At 36.8% G+C, this 25,149-nt stretch overlaps 3 protein-coding genes across 3 annotated transcripts in view; all 3 read right to left on the bottom strand.

Moving 5' to 3' along the window:
- Window positions 1–25,149, bottom strand: part of LOC150083670 (uncharacterized) — a 79,378-nt gene that overhangs the window by 40,976 nt on the left and 13,253 nt on the right. The window lies entirely within an intron of this gene.
- On the bottom strand, window positions 15,168–15,842 carry LOC150083672 (uncharacterized). Its single transcript, XM_090378561.1, has one exon. The coding sequence runs from the start codon at window positions 15,840–15,842 to the stop codon at window positions 15,168–15,170; it is 675 nt and encodes a 224-aa protein (XP_090234687.1).
- On the bottom strand, window positions 15,954–16,894 carry LOC150083671 (zinc finger MYM-type protein 1-like). The gene is made up of 2 exons (XM_090378560.1): window positions 16,747–16,894; window positions 15,954–16,648 (listed from the first exon to the last, which is right to left on the bottom strand). The coding sequence occupies exons 1-2, from the start codon at window positions 16,892–16,894 to the stop codon at window positions 15,954–15,956; spliced, it is 843 nt and encodes a 280-aa protein (XP_090234686.1).

The following is a 25,149-nucleotide window of genomic DNA, read 5'->3' as shown; positions in this document are numbered from 1 at the left end:
TATAATAAATATTCTTCCTTAAGAAGACAGGTTAAGATGACATTAAAACAGGACTACAACAAATACTTGGGCTTGCTTATTAAAGAGTCTTTGAGGCAAAAGATATGAAGCGTATATTCAGCTATTTTAAGGGAAAAAATCAAAAATGCGGCTGTAAACACGCTAGATATTGCCAATGGCTTGTCATCTTTGTCTGAGGCTGACTATCTTGCTAGCAGCTTTGAATAAATTTACAAAACAGATACAGACGACGACGGGATGGAAGGTAACGAAACTTTTCCTCTCAACTACATTGATACACTAAGAGTACAGTATTTGAAATCAACCAAGCAGAATTGTCGAGCACAATCCACAGTATGAAAAAGGACCTCGCACGAAGTCCAGATGGTATCTTTACCGTTTAATGGAAAATATGTGGAACAACACTGGTAAAGCCATTACTTCACTTAATAAAATTGTTCTTTGAAAGTGGAATCTATCCAGCTCAACTAAAAAAAGGCTTTTGTTACCTCTATTTACAAAAATGGAGACCCATCCTCACCAAACAACTACAGACCAGTTTGTCAATTAAACACACTCTCAAAGATAATTGAATCCATTGTAATGAAGCAGCTGTTCAAATTTATGAAATTAATCTGTCGGACTATTCTCACGGATTTATCAAGGGTCGTTCCACCTACACAGATATGATTTCGTATGTCTCGAATATATCCCAGGTGCTTGACGAAGGAGAACAAGTCGACTCCATTTTCCTTGACTTAAGCAAAGCCTTCAACAATGTAATTCAACAGAAACTACTGTAATTAATAAACTGGATCATTATGGTCTCAGAGGACAGACACTAAACTGGATTGCAAACTACTTGGAAGGTAGAGAAATGTCGGTAATATTTAAAGGTAAAATCTCATATCCTTTTAAACCTGACATTCGTGTCCCACAGGGCTCATCCTTAGGCCCACTGTTATTTCTTATCTACATCAACGACTTGCCAAGTACCCTTGGAGACTAACAAATAAAAATTAACATATTTGCAGACGACATAAAAATTTATAAAGCAATTCGCAATACCAGTGACTGCATCATCCTAAACGAATAGCTCTTCAACGAATTATTCAGTGGCTGAGGGAGAACAAAATGGTAGTCAATGAAAAACAAGGCAATCAAAAAAGTTAGTACAGCCAAAAATTTAGGTATCTTTATTAAAGAATTACTTTCCTTTGATATTCATGTCTCAAATTTTGTAAAGGCAGCTAGCAAAAAACTAGGCTGCCTTAAAAGAATTAACCGAGACTTTAATCAATTGGCACTTTTCATCTTTCTCTAAAAAATTTATGTGAGGCCAGCCCTAGAATTTGCCTTTCAGGTCTGGTCCCCACATGCAGCTTACCAAAAATTAGAAATTGAAAATATTGAAAAAAGAGCAATACAGTACGTTTGTTTTAAAAGTGGCTATATCCAGTATCTTTTGGCGTCTCCGTAGCCAGGTGGGTAGGAGCAGCAGTGCGTAGCACACGCTTCTTGATTAGACCGGGGTTTGAGCCCGTGACCACCAAATACAGAGGATGCGGAAAGGTCAGGGAATGACCACCGCATATCCCCGGAGCAATATGGCTTTAGTTGCTAATGCTCCTAAAAATCAAACAACGACGACCAGTACCTTTGTCTTCCATTTCAATGTCATTACTTTCCTGGCTCTTTTCGCACATTAACTTTTGGTGTTTATTGAAGGTAGAATAAATGTTTACAACAAATGGTAATCTTCAGAGTACAAAAACAAATCCAAAATACGTCCAGAAAAAGTAAATACATACATTGGTGTTCAAAGAAAGTGCATCACTTCTTAAAATTGTAATTGTCGTCCGAATAACGTACGTATATGGCAATATTTCTTACAGATTGCATCAGATAAGATTGACACGCGTAGGTGATGACGTAATATTGCATCAGCTGTTACTTTCCGCTATATATGCACGCACTGTAAGAACTGCGGTCATTTCTTGCTTGTGTCAGGATGGCGAGTTACGTGCAGTTGACGCCACGAAGAAAGAGTGCTATTGTTGCTTTACGTTAGGAAGGATGTTCTTCTTGCAATATTGGTTATAGAGTGTCTTGTAATCAGTCGACAGTGGATAGATTTCTTTCCAAACTCACGAATACTTGTTCTGCTGATAGGAAAAAAGGAACCGGACGCAAACGAGCCTCTACGCCAAAACAGGACCGCCTTATGCCTTAAAAACCGTAAAGCTTCGTCTGAACTGAAAAGAGAATGGGGAGAACATACAGGAATGGTAGCAAGTGAAGTAACAGTCAGAAGACGCCTCTTCAAAAATGGACTTGTAGCTTCATCCTAAGAAGAAGCCCCTCCTCGCACAAAAAATGAAAAAGGTCCGATTAATTTGGTGTAAGGAGCATGTCAAATGGATCCCGAGCAGTGGAAGTCAGTTATTTTCTCGATTGAGAAAAAATTCAACCTGCATGGCTCTAATGGGAGACAAACGATTCGCTGTAGACGTGGTGAAGAATACCATCCAGACTGTATGGTGTCTACAGTGAAATTCCCTACCAGCCAAATGATATGGAGGTGCATTTCGTATCGCGTAGTAGGTCACCTGCAGTTTATAAAAGGTCCCGTAAATGCCAATGGATACGTGGCTATAATGGAAGGCATATATTGCTGCCAACCATTAGAGACCATTTCAACCTGCCAAGTAACTGTATCTTTCAGGACGACTCTGCTCCTCTTCATCGAGCGAAAAGTGTAAGTAGGCACTCCTGTAGTTACTTTAGCTTCATTTCTACATTAGATGTTCGACAGTAATGTGTTTACATTTGTTACAGGTGAAAAAATGGTTGGAAGAACGGTTGAATGGTTGGAAGAACTTAGCTGGCCAGGAAACAGCCTGGACCTGAATCCTATACAGAACTGTTGGCATCGTGTGGAATCTGCAGTTGCCAGAAAGAAACCAAAGACCCTTCGTGCACTTTAGGAAGCCATAATTCGTGTTTGGAACCACGAACTATCAGTTGATTATCTTCAGAAATTGATCTTGCCAATGCCTTGACGGTGTACTGCTGTCATCAGGGCCAGAGGTGATTCAACTAAATATTAGTTTGCACCTGGTGAACGTTTCATTTTGTTTTCCATTTAAAATGATAAACTGAAGAAAATTGAGGGCTTTTGATAACATTTCAGCCATAATTGTTGTGTTTACCAAAACTGTTGTATAAAGTTGGTTTATCAAAACTGTTTTTGGTAAACAGCAGGATTTCAAAGGTTATTTAGTATATTATAAAGTTTATATATATAAGGGTTTATAATAATAATCAAAAAAAATATGATATAAAAAAATCAAACTATCCTCTAATAGTTTGATTTTTTTTTAATATTATAAATATAATTATTTGAAAGTTTGTTTTATTAATACTGTAATTAGTAAATTTCATAATTGTTATTACAAGATCTGCCTTGAAAACTACGTCAGAGGGTACCATGACTCACACGGAAATAGCCGATGGCGATTCCCGGATGAGTCATGATTTTATCCCTTGAAGAACCTGTGGCATGTATTCCAAGGTCGACGTAGTAGATAATCCTAGCTCACTTGGAGATTCTTTTCTTTGTCACCGTTGTAAGAGTGCGCCGATCTTAAGTTACAATTTGAGTCACTGAAAAAACGGGTGCTTGCCCTCGAAAATAATGTAACTGGGAGCTCGTCAGGGACTCAAAACTCTAGCAACATACCAAGTGAGGCACTCCCGATTCGGGCCCCAGAACAGAATAACCAGGTGCGAACTACTCTGGTTCAAAAGGACTTTGTTCTGTTAGGAGACTCCATTGTCAGGTAAACGGGAAATATTTTTTGTAATAAGGATAGGTGGACTAGAACCAGGGTATGTTTGCCGGGAGCAACTATTAATGATGTCACCAATAGATTGTCAGATTTTAAGAATATTATTATTCATGTGGGGACTAATGACATTAAGCATACACGATCTGACGATTTGTTAGACAAATATAGGACCATGCTGAAGAAATGCCGCGAGTTAGGGTCACAATGTATATGTGTCTGCAATTCTGCCCAGGCAAGATAAGAGGAATTATATGCTAAAAGCCTTGTGGATTAACTAAAGACTTGAAGGACTCTGCAAGGCTTTTGGGGGGGGGGAAATTTCTATCAGCTTTGCAATATGGCTTTAGTTGCTAATGCTCCTAAAAATCAAACAACGACGACCAGTACCTTTGTCTTCCATTTCAATATCATTACTTTCCTGGCTCTTTTCGCACATTAACTTTTGGTGTTTATTGAAGGTAGAATAAATGTTTACAAAATGTTTACATGATATTAGGTAGAAGGAATCTGTTTTGTAGAGACGGGATACATTTAAACAAAGGTGGTGCAAGAGTTTTTGCCAGTATTATTGAGGATTTTTATTACAAATAATTCAACGAGAAAAATTTGCAAATTTATAGCGAATGATCAGTGATTGGCAAAAGTGCCGGGTGTCTTGGAAGAAACTGCGTATAAATATTCAATCTCTCTGACAGTTGGCGCGTCCGTAGCCAGGTGGGAAGGAGTAGCAGTGCGTAGCACATGCTTCTTGATTAGACCGGGGTTCGAGCCCGTCACCACCAAATACGGAGGATGCGGAAAGGTCAGGGAATGACCACCGCATATTCCCGGAGCAATATGGCCTTAGTTGCTAATGCTCCTAAAAACCAAATAACAAACAAACAAACAAACTCTCTGACAGGATTTCACAGAGGATGCAGAATTATAGCCTATTATTTATTCATTTAAGTAATTAATTGTTCTGAGAAGATGGGGACATTGTAATATGCTGCGAGTACTTCAATCAGTTAAACTCGTTTCATGTACAAGTTAGTTCAATTCATCATTTCTGTGCGTAGCCCACTACTTAAGTAGTTATAAATTGGCATCATTAAGTATATCTCATATTGTGAATACCTTCACAACGAGTTGCCATGATATTGCACTACGTGGAATAAGTAACGCTTCACCATAGGAGAAGACTATTGTCATTTCATGTGTAAAAAGTTTTTTTTTTAATGTTAAATACGTTTTTACTGGCATTATTCCAAAAATTTTGTAACGAAAAACCGAAAAGCGTTACGGAAGTTACGTCATCTTAAGCTTCCGCCAGAAGCGAATTATTGTAATTTGTATTGTTGCAATCATACTTGTATGATGACAACAATAATTTATCTTCTTTTTTTTTTTTTTGTCTCGCTTTTTTCCATTATATATGGGATCAGCGTTTTTATTGTTTTGGCGTGCAATTTTTACGGCCGGATACCCTTCCTGACGCCAACCCTCATCCTTTATCCGGGCTGTGGATATGCGGTGGTCATTCCCTGACCTTCCGCATCACTCCGTATTTGGTGGTCACGGGCTCGACCCCGTTCTAATCAAGAAGCGCGTGCTACGCACTACTGCTCCTGCCCACCTGGCTACGGAGGCGCCAACAATAATGTATCTTCTACTGGACCAAATTTAATGAAATTTTGCACGGAGCTTCATCTTAGCTCTATACTAGAGGAAAAACTTTCAAACGTCTGAAAATTGCAGTAGTTTTTCCAGGATAGTGGAAAATATGAACATCTGATCAAGGAAATTTTCTCACGTAATAAACGAGATAATGTGGACGAATAGCACATCGTTGGAAAGCTAAGAAATTTAGAAACAGAAATATTAAGGTTTTAAGATACAAATAAAACTTTCGGAAACTGGGAAATGCGTTAATTCGAAAACGCATCTGGTTTCAAGTCACCTGGTGCTTTCAGATTGAATGTAATTTTTTTTATTTACAATTAAACTCTGAGGCTGGAAAAGAGTTCTGCACATTTATGAAAATATTCTTCAACTTGGACATGTCATCAGATTTTTCGATAAATACTACAAGTAATGGAACAACTGTAGATGGTGTATTTAGTCGTGAACTAAAAATCTCTTCAGTGTAAAAATTATATATCCTACTTTAGTCATCACAGACCAATACTTTCAGTAACCGATATGTAATTATTATTAATAAAATAAAAACATCGTTATATTATTATCCACGAATTTTATTAATATCTGAAAATTAAAACGTTTTAACGCCTGCCGATGACTCTTAAATGTAAAACACATTAAATATGTTAGCGCCAGGACACATTATGTACGAGGTACAGAATTTTTAATTTTATACTTCATTAAGATACCTTCCTGACGCCAACCGTCATCCTTTATCAGGGCTGTGGATATGCGGTGGTCATTCCCTGACCTTCCTGACGCCAACCCTCAGAAAGATTCCATAACATTGTTATATCAATAGGAGAAGGAAAAAAATATTTTTTTTAAAGTTTTATTTTTCATTGTGATAGATCTTTCCCAGCGAAATGAAGTCTAGAAAACTGGACAATTCATTAATTGTTCAGTTTAATTCTGTTAATCAATTCTGTTCATCTAGTTATTTTGGATGAGCGGAATTAATGAAGAAATTCAATACTCTCATGGCAGAATATGTGCGTAAAATTAAAAAGTCAGAACTATCGGTAACCATTCTAAGGAAATAAATGTCATATTCATTTGTAACAAAGTCATTCTTAACTTGATTGTTCAGTATTTCAGCTACATTGAGTACTTTTTGGATACGAACAGAGATTGCACGTGATTTTCCATTTTTCTGTCATTGTGAAATACTGTGGTAACGTGTTTCTTTGGAAGTGTTGTGAACGTGCAACTTACTAGCTAAGGTACCAGCCTTCATATTCTTTAAAGAGATGCGAACAAAGTTAAAATGCCGTTTCAGTTAGAAAAAAGATTCAGAGCAGAATAGTCCTCGTGGACAGCACAGTTGGTATAATCACTGTCTTCTCCCACACCAGGTGGAAAAGACCTCAGTTTGAATCCCGTCAATGACGCGAGAAATTTCTGTGTGTTTTTTTCACAACGTCGGCCTTGCCTGTGACCGACTGAATTAGTCGGTCTCAGGCGAGGGCAGTAAGGTTTTGCTTCCAGAAAATCGATCACAGAACACACGCAGTTTACAAACATTATATACGGTACAATATGGCCTAAATTGCAGATGTGCCTAAAACCCTACGACAACAACAACCAGCCAGTCGAAGAAAGCCTATAATGCTTTGGATGAAAATCTGCAATGCACGAAGGTACAATCCTAATGACGTTTTTCCAGCTGCTAAGCTATAAGCTTGTGGATCGAGCCTATGTACAATGAAATTCAAGAAACATGGAGAGTATGTGGGTCATAATCAGTTTTATTTCAACTGGTGGAGCTTATGTTTCCAGTTGGAAGACACATTGGCTGAATGCTATATCTGTTAATGATATCTACTGTAATATGGAGCGGATGAAGATTTCAAGGATCACTTATGTAGGTGGCCTAAAGATGAAGAAGCTCTTACCCTGAAGACGGCATATATTGAGTACAAATATTGATGGATGCTCAGTAATGTCAATATTTTACATGCACATATTAAAAATTCTTTCTTATATTATCAGTATAATGTCACTATGATTAGGGGAAATCTTTTGTAATACTTTAAATGAGATTATCGAAAAAGCAGCATCTTTATTAATTTTTTGTAACATTTTAAGAATATTTTAAAATGTATCGTTTATAATTAAATTATAAGGCTAATTTAATTATAATTAAATTAAAGTTTCTTGCGACGCCCGACTAACTGGTTAAAATAAATTTATTAAAATAAAAATGATATATATACATAAGATAAAACAGAAATAAAATAAGATAAAAGCGTTAAAATACAACAAGATAAGAGAGTTAAAGAATATATAATAAAAGCGTTAAAATAAAGTAAAAAATAGTAGCTTTCGAAGCGGAGTGCCTCTTCATAAGCTGATGAAGAGGCACTCCGCTTCAAAAGCTACTATCCATGTATTTTAACGCTTTTATTATATATATTTTAACTCTCTTATCTTGTTGTATTTTAACGCTTTTATCTTATTTTATTTCTGTTTTATCTTATGTATATATCACTTTTATTTTAATAAATTTATTTTAACCAGTTAGTCGGTCGTCGCAAGAAACTTTCATGATACTTACTGCCTTATTTCTTAATGCGTATTTACTGCATTCTTAAACAAAGAGATCAAAAATATATGAAGTAATTTAATTAGACATATTTGATATAAACAGCAATTAATTTTTATATACATATTTTAATTATATACAATCTTTGACTTTCCGTTTGGCCAATGCATCAGTCTTTCTAAATAAGTTCATCAGCATGGTACACTATATCAGACGTTGCAGCTTCGATGGTCTGTTCATTCACTATATTGGCGTTATCAGTTTTTTGAACAGTTCACGATTTTCGATTTAAACAAGTCACCATACCTGCATTCATTTTTCAATAAATTACACTTCTTCTAGGCTTCTTCAGATAAAACATCGAATGACACACGTTACAAGAGCGTCGATATCTGAAAGCATGGCCGCTATTTTGAAAAGTGATTATTAGTTTGCATGTTGCCAATTTTATATGAGCAGACATAGTAATAAGTGCGTAATTGGTTCTTATATCTATGAAAATGAAAATTCAAATTATTTATGGACTCTCCTTAACAATAAACATTATGTGGCTACATATGGTCCCCCATGATTATCTCTTTCTGTATCTTAGTTTTGGTTTTGGTTTCGTATCTGTTTTTTTTTTTTTTTTTTCCTGTTTACTTATACTTCTTGGATAATTTCCTTTGTGAAGGTTAAGCTCTTACATTTAATTCACAATGTTTCCTGGCCAATTTGCTATTATGAAATGTCTTCCTTTTAGTTGCTGGAGTTTGTACGAAAAGTAATGGAGGCCTGCGCTTTACTTATCGGTTGATGTATGTATGTTCAGTACTGGTGTTGCTGTTTTTATAAGGGTTAAATATAAGAAGGAACGGGTGATAATGAGAATATGATGCAGAATGGAGGTGAGCTTTCTTTGATTACGAACGATGAGTGCACGACGACACCAGACGCCTGTACAAATTATATTATATTAGGGTCATCCGTATATGAGTTTATTACATATACTCATATATGTATTTTGTCTGTAAATTGCGTGTGTTCTCTGGCCGATTTGCCTGTTTTGCTGGACGAAAAATCCGTGTTCCAGGGGGAAAAAAACCTTCCTATCTACGCCTGAAACCGACTAATTCAACCACGGAGTGGAAAAAGCCCATTAAAGTTCCTCGTATCATCGATGGGATTCGAACCAGGGCCTTTTCCACCCGGTGTGGGGAGGACGGTGACGATACCACTGTGCCACCAGCGTAGACCAGACGCCTGTACACTAGGTAATAGTGGGAATGAATACAGCTTTGTATAGCGTTTGCAGTGAGCGGCGATTGAGGCCTCAATCGCCGCTCAGACCTACTGATCCTGAGACCGACTAACTCAGCCACGGAGTGAAAAGTGCCCATAAAAGTTCCTCGCGTCATTGACGGGTTTCGAACCCGAGCCTTTTCCACCCGGTGTGGGAAGGAGGTCTGAATAATGAAAAATAATTCACAAACGATGGTGGATGATGTTACCCGATAAAAAAGAAATTGATCAGTTCAATATGGTTCGTTCATTTCAAAATATAACCATTTAATAATACATGTGACGAGTGCGTCAGATTTCATATCATAGGCTCATTTTCATATATGAGGTAATTCAAAAAATAAGTTACACATGACCATTGTAGCCCAAGAGACATTTATTGAGGTATTTAACATTATGCAATAGAAAGCACATACTTTGCACTACTTTTCCACATAGTTCGATTTCATGATGATAGAAATCCACTCCTTGGTCATTCAGCCACGGTCGAACTGCTGTTTGGACCTTCTCATCGTTTGCAAATCGTTGTCCCCCCCCCCCCCAGATGTTCTTTTAGCTTGCCGAAGATGCAGTCACAAGGCGAAAGATCGGAACTGTACAGCAGATGTTTCCATACCTTCCATCCAAAACTTTGGAGCAAGTGTCGTATTGTGCGTGCATTGTGTGACGTGGCGTTGTCCTGAATGTGAACAACACCTTTGCTTAACTTTTCAGGCCTCTTGTTTTTCATGGCTGTTCGCAAAGACCTTAATGTTTGGCAGCATTGTTGTGCCTTTTGCCATAAATACCGTGTAAACAACTCCTTCACAGTCGAAAAACACAGTGGCCACGGCCTTTCTTGCTGATGGTGCAACTTTGAATTTCTTCAGCACAGGCGATATTGTGTGTCTCCATTCCATAGACGCTCTCTTCGTTTCTGGGGTGAAATGATGCACTCACGTTTCATCGCCAGTGATGATGCGGCGCAAGAAGTCATGGCCTTCCACAGAATAGCGTTTAAGGAAGACTAGAGAAGCCAAAAAACGTTGACCTTTGTGTTCGTCTGTCAGTGAACAGTGAACCCATCGTAAACAAAATTTGCGATAGTCAAGATGTTCATGGACGATGGAATGAACACTGCCTATTGAATATCCAAATTCCTTTGCCGTTTCTGCGACTGTCAGTCTTCGATTATTACGAATCATTTCATCAACCTGCATCACGTTGTCTGCAGTGGTTGACGTTGATGGCCATCCTTTTCGATCAGCATCTGTCAATTCTGTGCGACCACTTTCAAACTGCTGGCACCACTTCACTATATTTGGACGTGACATTGCATTTTCCCATACACCGCTGTTATTTCACGATGAATCTCAAACAATTGAGACTTTTCGCCCACAAAAATCGTACTATTCCGCGTACCTCGAACTTGGAGTAACATTCTAGCAGCCATGCCATTATGAATGCTTGCTCCTACACAACTGTTACCGCTCCGTCAACGAAACTCACCTACCAGGGGGCACACGATATGAACTCTATTCCGCGAAGGCGCCACATTTGTTGCGCAATTATACCAAGAGATGGTGGCAGGTGTAACTTATTTTTTGAATGCCCCTCGTATGTAGATATGGGAACTCTACACCACTTCGTCAGTCCACGTGTTTTCGCGAACATTAGACAGTACAGATGAAAATAATTCAACAGTTCACTTGACATCACAAAACGAACTGAGCAATTCCTTGTATATTTCTCAAGTCGAAATCGATTTGGTTGGTGTGCTTCTCCCGAAGCATACTAAGTTTCTGCTTTGGGAGAGGATGGCTAGGTTGTTCCTTCAGAAATTAGTTTTCCTACCCATTTATTATAAGATATAATGATCCCTTATAGTCAGTGCTCTGCGTTTCTAAATATTTGGCTGTGGAAGTTTCAAAATACCTGCAATGTATTGTATCTGTAGACTGCATGTGTTTTTTCTCTGCTCGGTTTGCCGGATGATAAACCCGAGGTTCTGTCCAGACCGATTAACTCAGCTACGGTGGGAAAAAAAAAAGGGGGGGGGGGATGGAAATTCCTCACGTGATTTGAACTTGAGCCCTTTTCTACACGAAAAAAAAAAACCCACAAAGGATGTGATGACGGTGTGGAAGAACGATGATTATTACTACTGTACTTAACCGTGAGAGCGGTGCTTCTAAACAACTAATTCATTAGTTGATATGGACACCCAGGCACATCTCCATGTTTTCGGTATCTCTCCCCCAATTCTGTTTGGGGGAGAGATACCGAAAACGGGGACCACCATCATCAAGCAAAAAGGTGCTGATGAAATCTTAAATCTTTTTTTCAGTTTTCAGACTTTATAAGCACACTACTCAGTCTTCCTGAGACCGACTAACTTGGTCACTGTGGGAGAGAAAAAAAAAAGGCCATAAAAGTTATTCCTGTGAGAGATGGAATTCAAAACCATGGCTTTTTCATCCGCATTTGAAAGATAGTGAACATAGTTATTACGTTACACATGACGGCGGAAAAACTCAAAAAGAGACATCTTTTGTCCGAAACACTCGGTTCACTCAATTTCTGACTTGATAATTATTTCTAGATGAAAAATCATGATGAAGTCCTGTTCATGTTATAGGATGAGCTCTGAATTGTTTATGCCCTTGAAAATCGTTTCTGTCATTTTAACTCTACTTCGGGTTGTTCCAGTAATTTTGGGTCATTGCTAACTTTTCACTCGACGTCTTTAAGCATCATGTAGCACGAATTACTCCTTAAATGTTTATTACTGTAATATTCCCAGACCTGTGACTAATAACTTCCTCTTGCTGCAGTCTTGCACAGCAAGATGGCTAGCACACATACCTGAACTAGCTAACCTTGATCAGAACCTCCTCCCACGGAGAAATAATTTAACGATTATACTTCATTGCATAGGCAATACGTAAATCAACTAAAACTTCATAATTGCCTCTGTAGAAGTCTGTCTATTGAAAGAAATAGACAATCTAGTGTTCCCATTTGCTCAGTATCCCATCTGATTACAGACGGTTAAAACCAAGCAGGATCTGAATGAAACTTATGGCCATTTCATGACATATAATTTAAATGGAACGTGATGCAGTGAATACTTTTTTTTTTTTTATCCTATGATGTGAGCAATACCCGAAGGAACCAGCTTTTTTTCTTTTTTCCTGCTTCCTTCGTGTATCGTAGCTGTGAGGTCCAACCGGAGAGTACAGCACCATCGTAATATCCAAGTCCGAGACGGGATTCGAACCCGCGACCTTTGGGTTGCTAGGCAGGCACTTTACCCATCCGGCTAGCCCGGTCAGCAATGAATACTAAATAACGGCAAAATAAAATGCTTTTTTAAAGAGTTTTTTTTCCCGAAATTTTTAATTGTTGAAAATAAATTTATTATGCATAATAGCTCGAATAATAAAAAAATAAATAAATAATTATTCAAGCTAATTATCTAAGCATCCATGTGGTAGCGAATTCAAGTGACTTTAAAGGTGGACAGGCGGTGGATACCATGGCACAAGATAGAGTTTGGAACCTAACATTCCGAAAACTGGGACATCGCATACAAGTGGAAGGCAATTAGTCGTTCCGAGATTCAACATTGAAGAGGAAAATTACGTATTTTTAAAATACTGCTTCCGTACGCTAAAGGTAGCGTCCCAATCTTTTCATCACTAAAGTTGATACACATCGATGACGTTACGTTACAAAAAAGTAGCCTCCAGAAGAATGAAAAAAAAAAAAAAAAAAGAAGATCCTATATTCTCTTTTCATGAAATGAAAGAACTTGAGTATGGCACTAATTCAGACAACGTTTTGAAAAGGACTGCAATGTCCAAAATGTGGATAGTCTGATGATTCGGGCGCTGTTTCGTGTGGTCTGGATAGAATAAAATAAAATAAATTCTAGAATAAAATAAGTATATACAAATAAAATCAAATCAAATCCAGAAATTAAGAGAGGTAAAAGAGAAACATCAAATTAAAACTATTAAAAAATAAAATCATATAATAGCTGATAAAATGGATTATTAAAAGAGACAAAACAGGCATAGGAGGAGCCTGCAAATCGTAGTGCTTCTTTATCGACCTAACATTAGTACAGCGTCTAAGGGAAGGCTTGAAATAAATATCAGGTCATCATGCGACAGCCCTACATCAGTAAAAAAAAAACATGGAAAAAATTGTTGAAGAATATAAAGAGGAGTGAAAGAAGGAAAATAAGGCAAAATTTAGTAGGGTCAACGTGGAAAATTCCTTTTTATTGGCTGTTTTGGGAAAGGTTTACATGACTTACTGTCTGGAAACTTTGGGTTCTTTCATTTCCCAAAACGTAAATTGGCCACCTTTATATTCAATTTGAAGACAAGATAGAATAATGTCTCTTAACCTATGCTGCCTTGTCTGTTACTTTAATCAACCCGTCTCGTGTTATTTCTTGAATAGGTAGTAGAAGCAGAGCGACCCTTCGTGGACTAACAACAACAGAATCCATATGCTGTCGTCAAGGGTATATTTGTATATCATTTTTGTGTACAATAAATACAGTACAATATTACATTTATTATTGTCAGTCCACAAAGTTATCAGTTTTTACTGATGGATTCCTCCATTTAAAAGCAACAAAGGTTGTTAATGTTTATCTCCAGTTTTGCAACAGACTGGGTATAGGCAAATGCCCAAACTTGAGTACAAGTGAAATTGCATGAGTGAGTATACAAAAGCAAAAAAGGACGAGTTAATTTTGGAGCACTGGTTTTATGAAAAGAAACTGAGTACCATCAGGATAAGAATACTTTCTAGTATCAATATTTTTATCAATTTCTGACAAAAAAAAGCCATAAAAGGAAGCAATTAATAGGATACGTTTGGTAGAGTAGTAAGAGGTTTTCAAGGGTTTTAAAATACTGAAAAACTTGGAGAGGGTTAGTTGTTTACTTTTTGTGTCAAAGCAACTAAAGATCATGAGGCACCGACATATCATGTCTATAAAGTGAATGTATTCTGTTTTATATGAAACATTTAAAATATACCATAAGATAAAAGCGCTAAAACTAGATTGTAGCTTTCGGAAGCATCCGCTTCCTTTCTCAACAGTTTTTCTGTTTTGTTTTAGTTATTCTGTTTTAGTTTGTTTTTCAGAATGATGATAGACTCGTGGTTCCAGGATCAGAAACCATGCAACCCTCCCTATTAATTTGACCACGGTCCGAAAAACGTCCATAAAAATACAGATTATTTGAGCAGAAAGCAAGTTTTATACTTCTGACGGCTTCTAAACTAATTTTATTTTGTAAATAAGCTGCTTATACTTATTTTGTGTCTTTGCATTAGTAGAAAAAGAATAAGCCTACTGGTTAAAAGGTGTTCCATCTATCCAAAATTTAGTTGTATCCTTTAAGATTGATCACTGAGGAGTGGCAAATTATTTATTCTGAATTATCACATGAAGATTATTGAAATTTGTTTTCAAAGCGATTGCATCAGTAGCTACAACATGCTTTCAGCCGAAGAAAATAGTAAAATATTGAGTTTTGAGCAGAGCCGGCCCCAAAATTTGCGGGATCCTGTTTAAGAATTACTTGCGGGGCCCTAGGGTCAGGGCCGGCCTTACAGTTTTGGAGGCCCTATGCAAAAATTATTTTTGGGCCCTAGACAAAATATTTTTCTATGAGATCTATGAGTTGTAACATTTTTTTTATATTTTCACTTATTGTATAAAATAAATAATATAGTTAGGATTGAATTTGTTGAAAAGTTTTATAAAAAACAATTCTATAATGTAAATGTCAATATAATTAATTTTAAATAGACAGCTTTCTTGCTTTTTTGTTTGCAAATTCTGCTATTATTTCACTATAGTCTAAAGATTGACAAATTTCACTTTCAATTGAAATGACTGATAGGTCTACCAGTCTTTCTTGAGTCATTGTAGACATCAGAACTGATTTTATTAATTTTAACTTAGAAAAACTACGCTCACCAGAAGCTACTGTCATAGGAATGGTCAATAGAATTCGTAGAGCGATAGAGGTATTTGGCAATACCTCATTCAATCTATTGCTATGTATGTATTTCAGTACCTCTAAAGATGATAATTGTGAAGGTAAAACATTTGACAGGGTCCTAAGCTCAGTAAGAATATTTTGGCCATCCAAGTCACTCTCAGCTCCGTTTTCTGGATTAGACAGAAACAATTGCAAATGATTACAAAACTTTAGCAGTTCTTCGTCGCTTAAAACTTTTAAACTATGAATATCAAATAAAAATCCGAATGATTCTTTAAATTTTTCCAGCTCTTGAAATCGTTCAGTAATTGACATTATTGCTTGATCTAACAGTACATTAAAGAATTCTACCCGAAACCGTTTTTTAGGATCACAGATTATTTCATCTTCTGCCTCAAAAGAGAATTGCTTTTTTATACGTCTACATCGGACTGACTCGGCAGAAGGGAAAACAGCTTCTTCAGGAGACATTTCTAATTCATTAGCTAATTGTTTGGCTATTCTCTGCGAAGTTTGAAACCCATTTTCCTTATAACATATTAAAAAGTTCTTTGTCCTTTCCAAAAGTACCAACACTGTCTCTCATTGCACGTGCTCCCCTTGAAAAACTTTGCTCACAAGATTCACCTGAGTTAGAATATCATACCAAATGCATAGCATCACGAGAAATTTAAAACTTTTAAGTTCTCTTGCCAGGGAAAGAGTTTCTGTTCGATATTTGAAATCGACGGTTGTTTCAGAAACATCAATTAGTGCGTCATAAATGTCACATATTTGGAATCTAAGAGCTTTGACACTTTCAACCCTGCATTCCCATCTTGTTTCCGATAGTTCATTTATTGTAAGATGTTTTACCTGTACCTTTAAAAGATTCCATCTTTGTGTAGATGCGGAAACTAATACGTAGATTTGTTGTATAACACCAAATAATGACTTCGCAGAATTTGATGACCCAACCATGTCACATAAAATCAAATTCAAATTGTGGCATCCACAAGAAACATAAAATGCCCTCCGATTGATTTTTATTACTCTTGCTTGTACCCCTTTGTTACAACCTTTCATATTATAACCATTATCATAACCTTGACCGCGACAATCGGAAATTGGTAAACCTAGTTTTTTCAACTTTTCCAAGAAAACAGATCCCGTTGTCTCATTAACAGGTAAAAATCCTACAAACCGTTCAACAATTTCTACAGGTTTCCCATTTATTTCAACGAAACGTATTACTACAGTCATCTGCTCTTGATGGCTAACATCATCCGGAGTGCAGTCTAAAATCACGGAGTAATTGATTTATTTATACTAGCTGTTATTTTTTCTAAGACGTTCTTGCTAATTAGATAAATAAATTCATTTTGCATTCTTTTACCTAAGTAATGATCATGAATTTCAGAATTGATGATTCTCCGAATGTGTTCACCTAAAACTGGATCAAACTTCGCAACTAATTCCACCAGTCCCAAAAAATTCCCGTTGTTACGAGCATGCAGCTTTTCCTCGCTACCACGGAAAGCCATGTTTTTCTGTGCCAGAAACTGTACGATAGCTAAAATACGTTCTAGTACACCGCTCCAATGTAATTTTTCTTTCGCGATCGATTTTTGCAATTCCTTATCAAGTGTTTGATTTTTGTTTAAACGATTTTCAAACTCAATCCATTTCCTTTGTGACTCTATGTGTTTCGTTGAAAATTCATGTTCTCTTATTAGTGCAGAAAGGTTCTTCCAGTCTTTAAATCCAATACTTGAAAATTTGTTTTTTTGAATCAGAAAACAACTTGCAACAGAAGCAAAAAACACAGTCAAGATTTTTAGAATAAACCAGCCAACGACGGTCCATTAATTCACCATTTAAAAGTTTCCGAGTGTAGTATGACACAGAAAAGTGCCTATTATTCTCATCCAGAGGAAAATCAAAGTTAATAACCCTATTTGGACCTTTATCAATCAAAAAGACTAGTTGACTATTATTCAGAAGTACTGGCCACATAACAATATCACTCCAGTCAAGTGCACATGATTCTGATTTTTCAAACTGAGTTTCTGTTAAGGATGTAGATGGAACTAATATCATTACTGGTGGGTTTGTAAGTGGAGTTGTTTTCAAGCGTTCTTCAAATCGTGACGCTTCAGTGGTGTTTTTTTCGGATCCAGTATCTTCTGTTGTTGGGGGCAAATACTCCAAAATAGCGCCTTTTGAAATCAATGCTTCCTGCAACATTTTTCTCTTTCGTTTCTGTGCACCTGATTCAAACTTTCTTTCTCCGATGTAAGACATTTAAGGGTGTGTTAAATCAAATCAATTAAAGGAATCCTGCAAAGAAAGCATGTTTAATCTAATAAAATTAAAATATACTCTTGTTAAAATTTATATAATAAAAGCATTTCATCAAATACCAATGTTTACTTGCAAGAAGACTTGTTTATAATTATTTTATCCCCATTTTTTATTAAATATTATTGAATTATTTCTTTACTTTTCCTTGCTAATAAACTTAATTCATTTCAAAATCCAGTAAAATTGTTTTAAAACAGGATGTTATACGTATATGTTGAATTCCTAACCTTTTTCCGTAGTTATTGATTTTATAAGAATATAAATGCAAAATATTCACGTCCAAAAAATTGTAATACGATTTTTTTAAAAGAAATTAGTGATTTCTAGGTAATAATAAACTTGGGAGAAATTTCATTATTAATTAGAAGTTATTTTTATTCAAAATAACATTACGAGGTATTTTATAAATATTTTATAAGTTTAGTTTCTTCAAACTGTTCATCGACACCTAGGTAGGTGTTCATTTCTCCTGAAGGACTTTATTATTAATAAGGAAATTAAATTGATATTCGGACCTTCCCTTAAACTACAAATTGATCTTTCGAGGAGTATCTCGCCACTGATAAATGCGGATTTGCGATTGAAATGTAATTCGATTTATTTAAAAAATTGTGTCTCAAAAAGAAGACCGAAACATTAATTTTATTTTAACCATACGAATAGCTCGTCATTCCTGGATAATTGTATCATCTCGAATTACCAACAGAGCCACATTTACCGTAAGGCGCAAGCTGGGGTCCTCACTCTCGCGGGGCCTCGCTTTAAAGCGCTCAATAACTTCTTTATGAAAAACAGTCTAGTTACCAGTGGCGTAACTATCGTTGTGCAGGGGGTACAATGTACCCGGGCCTATTAACGGTCACCATTTTTGTGAATTTGGAAAGGAGGCAGTAAAACAAACGAGGGAACGTGAGAGAAAAGAAACGTTAGGATTTTTGTGAAAAGAAAGTGTGGCAGAGTTAACAGTAATTCCATTCATCCGAACACTGTTTATTACTCGGTCATCATTATTTAACCCATTTGCCTCTGTAACTGGGGGCCCCCCTTGAATTGGAGGCCCTAGGCAGCTGGCCTATGCCTAAGGCCGGGCCTGCCTAGGGTCCTGTGCAAAACTTATGCAGGGTGTTTTTGTAATAGTGATTTTTTTAATTTTTCAAAATTTTAACTAAGACATAATTAAATAATTTTATATGATACTGAACAAAAATTTTAAATACGAATAAAATTTAATACATTAATCAACAATATTGTTTTGAGCGTGGGCCCTGTTCGACAGAACCGGTTGAACATGTTTGTGGCCGGCACTGGTTCTGAGATTGGGTTGCGTTTTCAATAGCAAGCACCATGGAATGTCAATATGTCATGTCTGTAAGTTGAATTTATTGTCGTTTGGGAAAAAGGTCCATAAAACTGCTTGTTGAGATTAGATTATGAGCTAGGTCATTGTATACAGTATGGAAGAACAGGGTTCAAAACTGGTTCTGAGATTGGGTTGCGTTTTCAATAGCAAGCACCATGGAATGTCAATATGTCATGTCTGTAAGTTGAATTTATTGTCGTTTGGGAAAAAGGTCCATAAAACTGCTTGTTGAGATTAGATTATGAGCTAGGTCATTGTATACAGTATGGAAGAACAGGGTTCAAAGCTACTATATTATCCAAAAGGGATAAGAAGTGATGAGATAATATGATGAGTTTTGGAATATTTAAGGATGAAGGCTTCAAAAGAAGCAATCTTTGTGAAAATTTTCAAGCTTTCATTGGCACGCACTGGTAAACAAACTGTTTTCCCAAGTAAATAAAGTCGAGTTGACATATATTATCAAAAATATGTGTCCGTTTATAATCAACCTGTTTTCATACAAATGAATATCTACAAAACCTTCATGATAATGGAACTTGCATCCTGATTCAGTTATGAAGTGATATGATTGGTTCTTATCGAGACCATTGCTGGAAAATCATGAGGTATGTAAGATACTGATGTTTCACGCGCTATTGGCAAATCGTCAGCACCTAGAGACTGAAAAACGCTCAAACGAATTTTTAATATTGTACGGACAAAAAAAACAATGACAATGAGAAATCTTAATGACAGTGTGTCTCACGGCTCTCTAAATTAACGAGGTGTGTAATTTATATACCATTGTTGCTAGAACAGTCACCACAACCGTTATTGGAACTCGGTTTTTCATCCCAGAAATGAACAAACAGGAAATACACGTTCAATATACACAGGTCATTTCAGGAAGATAATGGGTAAAAATAGTGGTTTAATCAAAGGTTTCTTTCCCCAACTGCCCAATGATTATCTTTATTCTATTTCCTCATTGTCTTGGTGTTTTTATTATTATTATTAGGCGCCTCCGTAGCCAGGTGGGCACGAGCAGCAGTGCGTAGCAAACGCTTCTTGATTAGACCGGGGTTCGAGCCCGTGAGCCACCAAATATGGAGGATGCGGAAAGGTCAGGGAATGACCACCGCATATCCCCGGAGCAATATGGCCTTAGTTGCTAATGCTCCTAAAAAAAAAAAAAAATTATTATTATTAGCCATATGGAGCCAGGAAGCCTGAGGCTTATGCTGCACTAGCAAAAAAAAAAAAAAAAAAAAAATCCCGAGTTACCTCCATCCATACTCATACAAGACGTTACCGGATTGTATGAACAAATTTATATTTCAAAACTATTAAAAGGTAAACTATTACACACCTGAGATAGCAAAGGGCACATCGGCACTACGTTCTCAGATTTTGAAAATGGCCTACATTCGATTCCGTTTCCAAATGTTACTAATATTTGAATATTACTATGTTACCAAAAAATCGAGACAAAGAAAAAAAGATAAACGTTTACCAATCAGATTTTAATACTTTGTAGAACACCTTCTTTGTCCTAAAGTATACAGCACATAGTCTTTGCGGAACTCGTTTAATCAGCGACTTTGGCCATATTTGCGCCGTATATATAATGTCGGTAAATTGCGTATGTATGGGTCGATTTGTCTGTTTGCTGGACGAGAAAGTTTCCGTGAAAAAAAAAAAAAAACGATGTTTCCCTCGCCTGAGACCAACTAAGCCACGTTATGAAAAAGACCCATAAAAATTTCCCCTATTAGCGACGGGGTTCGAACTTAGGTCTTTTCCACGCGCTGGGGGGGGGGGGTTACGTTGATTCTATAAACAGTGACGCGAGAGCTCGAACTTAGGCGTTTTTCACACGCTCTGAAAGAACAATAATCGCAGTACATAAATGCTATATAAAAGATTTATTACATACCACACGATTGCTTTCAATATTTCAAAGGCTTTTGTTGGCGTATGACAAAAGTTGTCTCCAAGCCTTCGACTGTGGGTGTCTGCGTTAGCGCCAAAGCAACTAAAGTTCTGAGGCATCATTATATTATAGTGGAGATGGGGGAAATTCCTGGTGCCGTTTGACACTAAACACACACTATGTCTGTAAAGAGATGGGGGAAACCCATGGTGCCGTTAGACAACTGACACAACACTATGTCTGTAAATTGCGGGTATTCTGTATTCGATTTGCCTGTTTGCTGGGCGAAAAACCCGAATTTCTGGGGGAAAAAACCATGCTTGAGACAAAAAAAGTCTATCCAAGTTCTGAAACAAAGTCCATAAAAATTACTCGAGCCATTGACGAGATTAGAACTCAGGCCTGCCTTTTCCATCCAGTGTGAAGAGAACGGTGATTATGTCCACATGCTACCTGCAAGGGTTTCACTCTTTGGCGATGGTTAAGATCGCTGGTTATCCACACTGTGAGAAAGTCTAGATTCCAGTCCCTGTGTACGGGAAGGTTACTCTGCGTGTAGCACAGTTGTTATAATTACCCTCCCATTCACACAGTGTGGAAAAGGCGTGGATTCGAATACCGTCAATAACGCAAAAAAAAACTTTTGCATGTTGCAAAAGCAAAAATTTTTGCCATATTTTTCGCTCCTTGGGCAAGAACTATATGTTTTCGGGTTTTTTGTTTTTTTTTTTTTCCATAAAGAGGCAAGTTTATCATAGAATATACAATTTACAAATGCTGTATATATTGAGACTTCATTATTTCAGTTGTCTTTCCAGGAAATCAAAAGCAATTATTTAATCTATTTTTGACATTTGGCTGACAACCTCTTTACTTCATTCTGTCAAATTTATTTTCTGCCTTTAGGCCTGACGCAGACGAGTGGTGAGCAATGAGAGTACAATATCATACCCTTCGAGTGGACCGTCGTTCAAACCCATGACTGCTAAATACAATTAACAATTGTATTCGTGATTTATTGTAAACTCGGACCTGGTGATCGCAAGAAAATCACTCTTCCCACTTACTTCACATTAGATTTTCGGACTTATTTTAATCTGCTGAAATCTACACTTTCTCAATGTAACATTCAAAAGAGGAAACCATTTTTCTTGGTGGTATGCCAGTTTCAGTAATTACAGCTGCAGTGGCATGTTTGTGCACAGGAACATGCTTAGGGTTCCAGATATTTAGGACCACAAAAGGTTTAAATATACATTCGAACACAGAAATTTTCTTACAGTAATGGCCCTGGAATTCTCATAACTTCTTGGGCGGGCAAGGGGGGTGGAGAATTGATCTAAACGCATTATTGTACAACTAGTTTCCCCCTTTCGACCCATCTAGTAGAGATAGCAGCATTCGTTATCGCTAATGACCATATTGTTCGCTTTAACTGCAATAAATAAAGAAATGAAGGACACTCATTTGATATCACAGTCCTGAGCCCCTGTAATTTTCCCCTTAACAACAACCATTTAAAGCTGATGTATATGTTATCTTTCTTCTGGGTACCTTGAATCAAATGATCAAAACTTAGTGAAATCTTTTCACAAAGGTTTGATCCATCTTTGAGCAACCTTGCCCACTATTGAGCCATCTTCTCTCGCCATCGCGTTATTTTGCTGCATATACAAATGTAAAATGAAAAAGATCGCGATTTTCTGTTCTTGTTTTCCTTGATTAAACTACTATATTCTTAAAACTTGCCTTGCCAAAATTATTTTCATGTAAATGAGATCCTTGTATTCTGCATTCCACTTTGAACTCATCTTTTATTAAAACTTGGGGTTCCAGCAGGTGTGCTATGGCCTTTAAGAATAAAGTACGGTATATCAAAATCTACCTTACATCAAAATTCTTAATACTTCTTCTGTCCATATGAAAGCTTCCAATAGTTCCAAACAAATAAATCTAAATTTGATTTTGATAAATGTAGGGCTTGCTTTACCCAGCTATCAATCACACGTTATGGTCCCTTGCTGAAACTACTTGCGCCATATTCTATCCATTATTTTATCGACTCAGTTTTTTTCCCGAGACCGACTAACTCGACCGAATTAGTCGCTCTTGGGTGAGGACTGCTTAATTATCAGAAACAGTGGTTTTCATCCAACATGACAGGCAAACTGACCATAAAACAGACTGTTTTTTGATTGACAAATTCGAGTTGTCAACCAAATCCTTTAACTGTTCGCTGCTAGAATGAACTTGATTATCACTAGCGCTCATGAGTATCATGTCTGCATGTATTGTATGGTTGATTGGCCTGTTTGGAGAGATGAAAAAATCATCGTTTCTACGATCAAATAACAGGCAAACTGCTAAATGATTTCATAAAATACATTCAGCTTTATAGGTTTATTGGAACAATATTAGAATTTGTATTGAACATTTGGCAGCCAACAAAGTAGTACACTCTTAACCAGGGGTGGGCAACAGCCGCCGTCGCGGGCCACATCCGGCCCGCGACGACGTTGAATCCGGCCCCCTCGGTAAATGTATAAATATAGAAAATCCATACCTGACTACACTCGCCGTAAACGTTCGGCTTAATTCTGTTCAATCGGGAATCGCGGCCAGTACAACAGTAACCAAGTGATTCTACGCAGCGTCAAAGAGTTATTTCCTAATTATTATTGTAGCATCGATCGAACGAAGTTCCTTTGGGTTTGACTTCTTATTGAAAAAAATAATATTGGTGCGAGATATTTTATGTTTTATGCCTTTCTAATTATTACAATTTTTAATTTAATATAATTTATAGCCCATAAAATGAGCCAATTAAAAAAAAAAAGAAAAATTGATGCCGAATGCCGCATTTTCAATGATAATTGGACATTCAGATATATTTTTTTTAAAATACATTAATAATTTGGTAATTCAAGTAATATAACATTTTTTAGGTTCTGATTTTTTTTATTAAATCGTTCAATCTATTCCGGCCCGCATAATGATGCGAAAATTTCATTCGGCCCGCATCATGATACGAAAATTTCATTCGGCCCGCTGACGAAAAAAGTTGCCCACCCCTGCTCTTAACAATGAACTAACTTTTTTTTGTGTGAACGCGTATGTACATGAACTCCTAACAAGCGTACTGGCTGCCATGTACTTGTTATTTAGTCATATGGCCCAGAATAATTTTATTATTGTTATTTATTAAAGAATTTATTTTTTATTTATGAATAATATGTATATTTCTCTTCAACTACTGACACTTGCAAAAATGGATATCCTCACCTCTGGCCACCCTGCTTCCATCTATTGTCGGTATTTTGAACTATGTTATCACATACAATACATAATACTGTGCTTGCTTTTATTATCATTAAATTAGTTTTAGTATTGGTAAAATGATGCAAGGGAGCAAACTTATATAGCACAAACCAAGAAAAATAAAATACATGTATAATAAATTATTATTATAATGTGTCCAGTCCTTTAAATATATTCAAACTTTCTACTTGTGTATTAGAAAAGTTTTATGTTCTGTGATTCTTGTAGTGACTCAATTACAGTGGTATATACCAGAACTTAATACAGTTCCTACTTCTGTAAGGGGCCACCTCCGTAGCCAGGTGGGAAGGAGCAGCAGTGCGTAGCACACGCTTCTTGATTAGACCGGGGTTCGAGCCCATCACCACCGGATGCGGAAAGGACAGGGAACGATCACCGCATATCCTGTAGCAATATGGCCTTAGTTGCTAATGCTCCTAAAAACTAAATAACAACAACAACTTCTGTAAGACTAGTGGAAATTTATAACAATAATCAGTTACTCGATGGCTAAAGAAAAATTACCACACCTTTAACCTGTAACCGTTCTTTCTCAATTTAAAGTTGTTTCCTCTCGTGGATGCTCTCGAGGAGCAGCAAATTGCCATCAGCAATTTGCTGCACCATTACTTTACTGAGCTCTTTCAAAGCTTTGAACACTTCAATTAGACCTCCACGCAGTTGTGTAATTTCCACGTGTTGATTTATTTATAGAACTGAAGCCTTTTTTGTTATGAATACCTCTTTGTGTCCCAACTTTTCTTTGTACTCGATCTAACAGATATACATCCTTCCTAAACTAGGCCCTCGTGGGTAGCACAGTTGGTATAATCACCGTCCTT

Source organism: Mastigoproctus giganteus, chromosome 7, assembly GCF_048544385.1.
Source record: "Mastigoproctus giganteus isolate SK-2022 chromosome 7, ASM4854438v1, whole genome shotgun sequence".
In the NCBI taxonomy this organism is placed as follows: domain Eukaryota; kingdom Metazoa; phylum Arthropoda; class Arachnida; order Uropygi; family Thelyphonidae; genus Mastigoproctus; species Mastigoproctus giganteus.
This window is presented reverse-complemented; position numbering and strand designations above follow the sequence as displayed.

Bases quoted from the DNA above. Each gene is read 5' to 3' on its own strand.
- LOC150083671 (XM_090378560.1), bottom strand. From the start codon at position 16,894: ATGGCTTTCCGTGGTAGCGAGGAAAAGCTGCATGCTCGTAACAACGGG. The intron at 16,649-16,746 runs GTAAAAGAATGC...CCGTGATTTTAG, and splicing joins AATTCATGATCATTACTTAG to ACTGCACTCCGGATGATGTT.
- LOC150083672 (XM_090378561.1), bottom strand. From the start codon at position 15,842: ATGTCTCCTGAAGAAGCTGTTTTCCCTTCTGCCGAGTCAGTCCGATGT.